General features: G+C 36.6%; 2 protein-coding genes across 2 annotated transcripts; one reads left to right on the forward strand and one right to left on the reverse strand.

The window, feature by feature from the left end:
* Positions 1-296: 296 nt before the first annotated feature.
* On the reverse strand, positions 297-3,964 carry LOC109051972 (protein tyrosine phosphatase type IVA 1-like). Its single transcript, XM_042734549.1, has 7 exons — positions 3,806-3,964; positions 2,222-2,427; positions 1,879-2,002; positions 1,702-1,794; positions 1,487-1,617; positions 1,323-1,397; positions 297-1,245 (listed from the first exon to the last, which is right to left on the reverse strand). Exons 2-7 carry the CDS (start codon positions 2,224-2,226, stop codon positions 1,128-1,130), a joined length of 546 nt encoding a protein of 181 aa, XP_042590483.1. The 5' UTR covers positions 2,227-2,427; positions 3,806-3,964; the 3' UTR covers positions 297-1,127.
* A 1,321-nt stretch (positions 3,965-5,285) lies between these two features.
* lgsn (lengsin, lens protein with glutamine synthetase domain) lies at positions 5,286-9,019 on the forward strand. The gene is made up of 4 exons (XM_042734551.1): positions 5,286-5,594; positions 5,772-6,402; positions 6,491-6,657; positions 7,673-9,019. The coding sequence occupies exons 1-4, from the start codon at positions 5,565-5,567 to the stop codon at positions 8,858-8,860; spliced, it is 2,016 nt and encodes a 671-aa protein (XP_042590485.1). The 5' UTR covers positions 5,286-5,564; the 3' UTR covers positions 8,861-9,019.
* The last annotated feature ends 957 nt before the right edge of the window (positions 9,020-9,976 follow it).

The following is a 9,976-nucleotide window of genomic DNA, read 5'->3' on the forward strand; positions in this document are numbered from 1 at the left end:
ACATTGTAAATTTGTCAGTATTGCATTGCTAAAAAATGATTTGCAAGCATCTTATTAAATGGTTTTTGGGTTGTTTTAACCTTAGAGACATTCACTATTTCTGTGAAAATTCTTTGCAGTGAGGGAGAGGTCTTGATGTTTAAAAACGATCTAGGAAGTTTCTATATTCTTTATTTATTGTAGAAAAGATTGATGTGACACCACCGGTTGTGAAAAGGGAGGAAAATAAAATAATTTTGATAAAGTGCTGCATGTTTTTAATTTAAAAGTTAAAATCAAGCACAGACGAGGTAAAATGCTCCTTCAGTGTGTCTTTATTGTACTCTCAAATTGGCAAACTTGTTTCTTGCTAGACTAAAACACATATCCAATGATATAAATATGAGATTTAACAGTACACATAATCAACTACCGTATGTATTGAAATATTAAGTTACGCACATCAAATAAAAAAGCATAAAAATACTGCAGACATTGAGGTCCAGTTTTAAGCCAAAACACAAACATCACACTATTGACATGGCAGTAATAGGTAAACAAAGTTTGGATAAACAACAAAAAGTAGTACCCCACCCTTCAATAAATTTATATAAACAGATTTTATTTTCCTCAATTTTTTTTTTTATCTCTCTTCCTGATTTTTTCTGCTAAAGACATTGAGAAACCTCTCCAAATGCCACGAGAACTGCACCAGACGGCATCTTTCTGCTGTAATAAGGCATTTATTTTAGATCTTTTCGGAGGCAGGCATTTATTATAGATAGACTGAAATAATCAACAACAACAACAACAAAAAAAAAATGCATGAAATTATTTTTTAATTAAACCATTAAGGCTATAAAGCATACTACCTGTTTGGCAGAGCTGTGATTTGACCATGTTTCACCAACATAAACTTCATCGCAGAACACTAAGCTCATGTTCAAAAAAGCACTTTACCTTGCTGACAGAGGCTCTCCACAGGAAACACATAAAAGCAAAGAGAAGGGCGGGGGACACTATAAGCAACAAAATAAGCTTCATTTTTGTAATGGCGGCATTTTCACAGTTACCAATTAAGAGAACAAACTACCTATGCTAGTTACAAATTCCCATTACACATTTGAGAAAGGCTGATACTCAAGCTTTTACTGAATGCAGCAGTTGTTGCGGTGGCCGTTGGAATCCTTGAATCGAAGACGCATTTTGGGACGGTATTTTTCCAGATAGAAGAGCTGCTTGCTGTTGAATGCTCCACGGCGCTTTCTGGGATCAAAATTAAATAAACCTTAGTCTTTAAGAATGAAGATTGTATTATTTTCAAAAATATGAAGTTAACTTACTGTCGAATGAACTGAACAGCATCCTCATATTTCATGCCACACTCAATCAGGGCCAGAGCAACCAGCACTGGGGCTCTGTGGAGAAAGTAAAAAAAAACAACTAAGATTACACCTTAGTTTACACCTTATGATACTTCGAATGCTCTTGAATCCCATAAAATTACCTTCCAAGGCCTGCAACGCAATGTACGGCAATACAGCACCCTGGCTCCTCCCTAAACTTCATCCGAAGAAGATTCAGCCAATCATTAACGATCTGGTTAGAGGGAGGAGCTCCATCGTCAAAGGGCCAATCCTGCATTAAAAGATGGCCTGAGATTAGAATGGACGATGATTTCTATTCAATGTCATGTAGGTGAACTGTTTCATGCGGACTTACCAGAACCTGAATACCTTCTTTAACAACCAGGTTTGCATCATATGTGGCCTCACACACTCGTACTACCGTCGTCACCCCATATTTCTTCAGTTCCTAATGAAATATCATTATAAGTGATGTTTTGCAGTTACTGTAATTATGAGGGTTTTATAATCGTCTATCCAAACCAACACTCACCTCAATGAATTTGTGAAGCGTGGCATTAGTGGGGTTGTGGGTAATGAGGAATCTCATGTTTTTGTAAGTGATCTCCACTGGGGCAGGTCGATTCATACGAGCCATTTTTGACTTTTCAAAACAGCTTGAAAATCACAACAAAAAAATGGAACAAACTTTCTCTAATAACAAAAGAAAATCTGGCAGAAACGATTAGGAGAAAGAGGTGTGACCCAGAGGTGAGCGGGATTAATAGCAAAAAAATAAAATAAAAAGGAAAAACCCTAGAAAACAAGGCTGGTCCTCTGGTGAGAGTGAAGACGTAGGGCCGACGAGGGCAGTGAACTTCAAGAGATTTTTTTACCCCATCCAGAACCGCTGACCGCTGTGGACGCCCGCTCTTCAAACCCGATCCCGCCAATGTTAAAACTGTAACACAAGTCTCTCTCCTGATGAGGTAGCGAGGCCGGCCGTTCACTTCTCTGCATAAACGCCGTGCTGAGCCTGGCAGTAGTCGCCACTGCCCTTCAGAAACTCCATAAATGTGTGACCCAAAACACCACAGAACTGCTGCAAGGACACAAGAACAGAAGCACACGTGGTCAGGGCACAGGACTTCATTTATCTCTCTCGTCCTGATTTAAAGCAGACATTTTTCTGCTTCTCCAGCTGGGCCAGTATTTCATTTCTATCCGTCCTGACCTATATATTATGAAAAGGGCTTTTTCTATTTACATTTATTATTATATATTATTTTATTATATTACTTTATTTTATATTATATTTATTTTTAATCAATTATATACGCAGTCTATGTTTTCACACACAAGAATTTTTACTTGTATAAAAAAAAAAATAGTAGTTTCTGCAAATTCCTAATGATTTTATATACTTGTAACAATTTTATTTTTCAAACATTAAACATGACCAAGAAACTGATTCATGGCAAAACATCAAAGCTTTGTTTGTTTTTCTTAGAAATACAGGATTAATAAGAAGAATTTAAAACTTAAAGTTTATTTATTTTTTCCCTAAATAAGTAAAGTATCTGCCAAGTCCCTCTACACACGCCTGTACAGTAGATGGCGCTATGAAATAATTACAAGAAGAAACACTTGATTTCTGAGGAGGCTGAAGTCTTCATGTCAGTCCCGTGAGGAGGACACACTTGTGTCTTAGCAGCTCTTCGGGATTACCACAGGCTAAGCCTCTTTAGCAAATCACTTTAAAAAGACGCAACAAACATCATGTTGTAGTAACTTTTATCTAACGTTACATGTAAATCAAATGAAAGGCACAGATGGCTGGTTGAGTTACTTTTCAGCGTGAAATCAATTGCAAAGGCCCCAAATGAGGCTAATAAAATGACCTGTTTGGTCACAGTTTTAAAGTTGGTGAAATATCTGAATTCTACAACCGATGTAAAGTTTTATACTGAACAAAAACGGAGATTTAAATATCCAAAACATTAGGATTATGCTAATTGATCAGGACTGACACAAAGACTTCCGCTTGGCTAATACTAGGAATGGGCCAAAAAGCTCACAGATTACATTCATGTTCAATTTCTAGATTCTTAATTTGATTCACTTTTTAATGTATTTGATTAAAGTGGAATAAAAGAGCGAAATGTCGTGGCCAGCTCTTACCATACGTTAGCTGCGAGGCTAACTTAAGCTAACAGCGTCACCAAGCGATTATTTCAACGACATTATAGCTTTAAAATCCAATCTTTATAAACACACACACGCAATTTTACAGTTTTGTAGATGGTTACAACAAAATAAAACCGAAATATTAAGGCACACACAAACTGTGGTTGACAACAAAACCTGTTTTGCTCCGGTGCTAATTAGCTCGCAGACTGAGACTAAATACGTTAACACAAAAATAAAGCCTGAATTCGCTTCAAAACATACATATTTTTATGTTGAAAGGTTTCACTTACTGGAATATGCTTACTCATTGAAGATTGTAGCTTAATCATGAAGCCGCTCCGGAGAATAAGTGTTGTGGTGTTTGACCATACAGCGCTGCCGTGTATGTGACGGAGTCTCCGGTAACCGGTTTCAGCTGGACTCAAGAAACCGCACCCTACTACAGCGCATACTGTGTACTGCCTCACTTAACATCTACACTAAACTACACATACATCTGATTAATAACAGCAATATTATGAATATTACTACTAGTAATAATAATAATTATTTTTATTATTTTATTATTAATAATAAATATTATTATTATTATTAATAATATAATTATATTCCGAATAATAATAATTATTTTATTATTATTAAAATAATAATTTTATTTACTATTTTATTGAATAAAACGTTACAAAATAAAGTTTATCATGAATTTAATTACATTCTATTCTAAACACATTAAAGTTTTTAGCAAAAAAACATTAAATATTATTATTAATGAAAGTTTTATTAAATAAACCGTTACAAAATACAGCTTATCATGTATTTTATTATATTATTTATATTTTTATGATAATTATTATTATTAACAATAATATTTTTTAAGATTTTATTAATATATATATAAAACTATAATATATATAAAAATAATATTATATATATATATATATATATATATATATATATATATATATATATATATATATAGTATATAAAATGTTACAAAATAAAGTTTATAGGTGTTTCATTATATTCATATTCTAAACATTCTATAAGTTTTATGACAGTAATACTTAAACAAGTATTTAATAAAACATTACAAAATTTAAAAATAGAGTTCATTTTAATTCAATTCATATTCTAAACATTCTACAGTTTAAATACAATAATAATATTAATAATAATATTTTAAGTTAATTAAATAAAACATTACAAAATAAAGTTTATCATGTTTAACTATACTCCTACTTGAAACTTCCTATAAATTTTATAAAATTATTATTGTTTGTTTTTTTAACATAACAATAAAGCTTTTACTAAATTTTTATTAAATAAAACATTAAAAATTAAAGTATGTATTTAATTATATTCATATTTCAAATTCACATTCGGCTATTTTAAATATTATTAATACTACTACTACTACTAATAATAATAATAATTGTGTTAGTGTTCTGTTTAATGCTAGTAATATTAACAATGCCTCAATTTTAAGAGCAGACCAATCTACAACTGATTTAACATAAACACAAAGATCCATCTGCGATAGGATGTTTACAGCTTGGTGCTCACAAAATACATTACAAGCTAAATATTTCTGTCTTGTCTTCATATTGACAATAAGGTAATCTTTGTTGTATATCATACATTTAAAAATCTTGTGTGTGTGTCAGAAGTAAAAAAAACTTTGTATGCCTTTTATTTGTTTAATATGCTTGCCAACAACAGTGCATCTCATTATGTGTTCATTTATGTTTCCATTCAAAGCAATGGCTTTGGTATTCTGTTAAATAACCTTTTAGTCAAACAACCGCATCTTTCTAGAGATTTGATGAATAATGTGTTGTGGGCTGTTGAAAACAGCTGATGTGCAGAAGCTCACAATGGATGAGTGGGACTGAACAGACTGGGAGCTTCATGCATTTTGTTGGGGTGAAAGGGAGCAGATTGGTTTGTTTCAGTCTCTGTTAGTCAGTTGTGGGAGCCACTTTGATTGGGGCAGATGGTTATGAGTTTCCAAACATTCACATAAAAAACAAACAAACAAAACTGAGCATTATGCAGGAATCAGAGGAATCCAGAGATATGGTAAATCTAAAAATCTAAATTATTTATTTTATATTATTACTATTTTTTTTTTCCTGACAGATGATCAAATGCAATTTGTACAGTTGATTAAAATTATTTGTATATTGTCATTTGGTTGAATTTAGTACTGTATGATTTTATGTTATTGTATTGTGAGTTATTTTCAATCTTCTACAGGAAAAAATTCCAGACCAGGTGGATGGAGGAAATATGAGTGCAGGAAAGAAGAGTGCAGATTCCAGAGAGAAGCGTCTTTCCTCCTCTGACTGGGACAGAAAAGGGACGTCTGTACCCTTAGTGCCATCAAACGTACCAATTCCAGGCCCCACAAACGACCCCATCGTTATTTCCATCGGCCCTCCACATCGTTGTCCTTCTGTTTCCAGTGAGTCCCAGTACCAGGGTCTCTCGAGGGAAGATGACTACGCCAACAGGCATGGATGGAGAAAGGAGAACATGCAATATAACCCATCAACTGGTGAGGGTGGCGTCCCCAAACAAACCTTGGACGAACTTAAAAGCGTGTTGCTTGAGAGCTCCCTACTCAGTGCAAAAGGGCAAGATGGAGGAAGGAGCTACCCTCCGGGTCAAAGAGTGGACTGTAAGCCAGACCAGGTCCCATCTAAGAGTTTCAGTACCTTCAAGCCCCTTTCAGAAGCCAGGAGAGCATCCAGACTCAGAGAAGGAAGTTCTAGATGGGATTCTGGCGGGTCTTCGATGACCGATGGACCTCCAGGCAGGTCTTCTGGTATGAGTTCACCCACTGCTGAGACGTCCCATTGGGAAGAAGCTGGCACATCACGCTCAGGTCAGAAAGATGATTTACGGTTGTCTAAATCTAACACATTTACTTAAACTTGCTCATCTATCTGTCTATTATATCATATTCCCAACAGACAATGAGAGGTCACAAGCACTCTCTTTTGCATCTCAAAGCTTCATTTCTGATGTAGAGCACATAAAACAGGAAATCGCCCGGGAAAACATAAGCTTTGTTCGCTTTGAGGCCACTGATCTTCATGGCGTGTCCCGATCAAAGACAGTTCCAGCCCGATTCTTTCATGTAAATGTTTTTAAATGCCTCTTATTGATTCTATGTAGTCAATACATTGTAATGGTACAATTTTATGCTGCTGTATGCAATGTTTTGGAATCCAACATAACTTAAAAATGATTAATTATTTATTGTTTTGCAATAAAACAAATATATTTATTGGGAAGCAACTCTAAATAAGCAATCAAGACTAGTCTTCATTCATTATATCTCGTGTTTTTTGTACACTACCACATTTTTGTACTGTTTTAGTCAACCCAGTCTCATGAGAAAACGTTTTGATTTTGTATAAATTTGTACAGAGTTATTAGTACAAAAATGTATTATTTCTAGCATCAGCAGATCATACAAAAACATACCACTAAGATTGTACAAATTCATTTAAATTAGCCAGCAATTCAGCAAAATGTAGGAATTGCCATGAGATTGTGTTGGTTTTAGTTTATACTAAAAACAAAAACATGCTAGTGCACTATGACAATATTCTGTGTTCCAGTTCATTTTTTAATGTAAATGCCCTTCACTCGCTAACTTCCCTCCGTGTCGTTTATTTGGATGTCATTGATTACGTTGCACGAGTGCCCACTGCTGGCAGAACCTTTGCAATGGGCTGAATTGGAATGTCCTAAGCCCTTGATCACTTTGACTCCACCATAGAGTTGATTAATTATTCACATTTCTTCCCATCCAAATGCAGCATTGTACTGTATATAGGTATGCTCGGGCTGTTATAAATGTTGAAAAAATAATTGATATATTATAGAGTTGTTTGTGGTGGAGAAAAATTAAACGCGATCTGCGATGACGTTATAATCGTCTTTCAGGTTTATACCGAGACGTCTTTGGAGGGCAAAGGTGTATAGGGTTGTGTGGTTGACGGCTGGTTTAAGTTAGCAAAACAACTAACATTGCTTACGGCAGCTGTAATGTTAGTAATACATTTGACTGTTTAGTGTAAAGTCTAGTCTTTTTGAAAATAGTGGTAAACAGTACTCAATAACATTACTCATTATTGACATCACAGGAAAAAGCAGTATATGGCATCCCCATGCCGAGAAGCTACCTGGAGTTAACCCTAAGCCCTAGAGTCAACGAAGTCGACCATCCGAGCGCAGCCAACTTCAGCAGTGATGTCCTCCTGGTCGCAGATCTCTCCACGTTCCAAATCCTTCCCTGGGCGGAGCAGACTGCTCGTCTTATCTGTGACCCCTGCACAATCACCGGTGTGCCACTACGAACATCACCCCGCCTAATAGCCAAGCAGATGCTCGGCCAACTCCAGAGCATGGGATTCTCTATCCACTCGTCCTTTACATATGAATGCTGCATCTTTGGGTCCCCTGAACGAGTGGGACCTAAAGCTGTGTTCTTCCCTGCCACCACACTGTTGAGCAACTACGATCTTCCCTTCCTGCAGCAGCTAGTCGGAGGGATGTACTACATGGGAGTTGACGTCGAGAGCTTCTCATCTGCGAACGGACCAGGACAGATGGAGATTTGCTTCAAACCAAGGTTTGGAATTGATGCCGCAGACAGCGCCTTCACCTTCCGCACAGGAATCAAAGAGATGGCCAGGAAGTTTGACTATATCGCCACCTTTTTCACAGACGGCAACATCCACAATTCCGGCTTACTCTCCCACAGCCTTTGGGATGCCAGCGGCAGAAGAAGCCTTTTCCACTCGGGCAACGGGGAACTTTCGGAGATCGGCAGAAAGTGGCTCTCAGGTCTTCTCCAGCACTCAGCCGCTCTGAGCTGCCTCTTGGCTCCAGGGATCGGCTGTCGAGACCAGCTTTCCAAAGGCAAGAAAAATTCCAAGAACCATCTTTACGCCACATGCGGCTGCAACGACAACAGCTGCGACTTCAACGTGAAAATTCACGGTGGACGCGAGACTCACATCGATAACAAGCTGGGGTCAGCAATGGCCAATCCTTACATTGTGTTGGCTGCCACGATAGCAGCAGGACTGGACGGTATTAGACGTAATCTGAATGCCGAACAGCTTCTAAGCAAAGCTCCAGGTCAGCAGAAACAGTTCCCGATCCCTGTTAAATTGGACGATGCTTTAGTGGCTCTGGCAGAGGACAGTGTGATTCGTAGTGCGCTGGGAGAGCCCTTTGTGCAGTATTTTATTGCCATGAAGCATGTAGAGATTGAGACGCAAGAGCAGGATGCCGACAAGAACAAGGGACTTGAGTATTTTATTTAACATCTGAATTTGTGGAATGATTCTTTTTGTGTATTTGAATCCAAGGAAATAAATTTCATGTCCCTTTGATTTGGTATTAAACAAAGAACTTTGTATTAAAGACAAATAAAACATTCCTTCAAACAAGATTTCAAAATAAAGCCACACAACTGACTGATATCTGCTGCAGACTGTCTGATTGATTTCATTCACAGCATTAATGGGCCTAAATATTTAAACTTTAAAGTCGACGTAAACTAAAGAAGTAACGGTGACTTGTTTTTTAGGAATAGATAACCTACTTGAAGTTCACACTTTCCAAATGTGTTGAGCTGGGACCTGGAGTAACAAGATGAGACATCTGTTGACTCATGAAGTTGCTAAGCTCATGCTAGAAGCTCCCTAAGCTAGTAATAAAATAGTATTATAGCTTTATCTAAATGATGTGAATCTGATCTAACAGGGCTGTCTAATCCTGAAGGCCAATGTCCTGCAGAGTTTAGCTCCAACTTGTCCAAACACAATTGCACAATTGGAAGTTTCTAGTAATTTGAATAACATGGTTCACGCATGTTTAGTTAAACTCTGCAGGACAGTGACTCTCCAGGAGCAGCACTGGACATGTGTTTTATTTAAACCTGTCCCAGTAAGTACATTTACATGAACTTTAGAAGTTTGATTACTAAAACATCTCTTTTTTTCAAATGTCATATAAACTGTTTAGTTTGATTAAATTCACAGCCGTCAAGTTTGTACAAAATAGAATTAACAGACCTAGATTGTAGTTTAGCTTCGTCCAGCAGTACATTAACTGGACTTGCCACTGTGCACCCAACATTTACTTAACTCCTTTAAATATTCGATTACATGCTACGCAAGTATAAGACTGTAAATTGACAACGCAAAAAATCCACTGTAGCACGATTATAACTGTGTATGTAAACATAGGCCTACTCACAAATGCTGGAAACATCAATACAGAGAAATTATGATGGATTTTGGTATATTAAAAAGAAACAACCAAAATACACTCAATCAAATTAACCTAGAATGACCTATTGAGACAAATTCAACTCAGACTACTGAAGGTCCACTCCAGAGAGGAGACGGCTGATTTTTATTGGCACCAACAAGCAT

Source organism: Cyprinus carpio, chromosome B11, assembly GCF_018340385.1.
Source record: "Cyprinus carpio isolate SPL01 chromosome B11, ASM1834038v1, whole genome shotgun sequence".
In the NCBI taxonomy this organism is placed as follows: Eukaryota; Metazoa; Chordata; class Actinopteri; order Cypriniformes; family Cyprinidae; genus Cyprinus; species Cyprinus carpio.

Bases quoted from the DNA above. Each gene is read 5' to 3' on its own strand.
- LOC109051972 (XM_042734549.1), bottom strand. The intron at 1,795-1,878 runs GTGAGTGTTGGT...ATATTTCATTAG, and splicing joins CGCTTCACAAATTCATTGAG to GAACTGAAGAAATATGGGGT. The intron at 1,246-1,322 runs GTAAGTTAACTT...TTTTGATCCCAG, and splicing joins GCTGTTCAGTTCATTCGACA to AAAGCGCCGTGGAGCATTCA.
- lgsn (XM_042734551.1), top strand. From the start codon at position 5,565: ATGCAGGAATCAGAGGAATCCAGAGATATG. The intron at 5,595-5,771 runs GTAAATCTAAAA...AATCTTCTACAG, and splicing joins CAGAGGAATCCAGAGATATG to GAAAAAATTCCAGACCAGGT. The intron at 6,658-7,672 runs GTAAATGTTTTT...TTGACATCACAG, and splicing joins TTCCAGCCCGATTCTTTCAT to GAAAAAGCAGTATATGGCAT.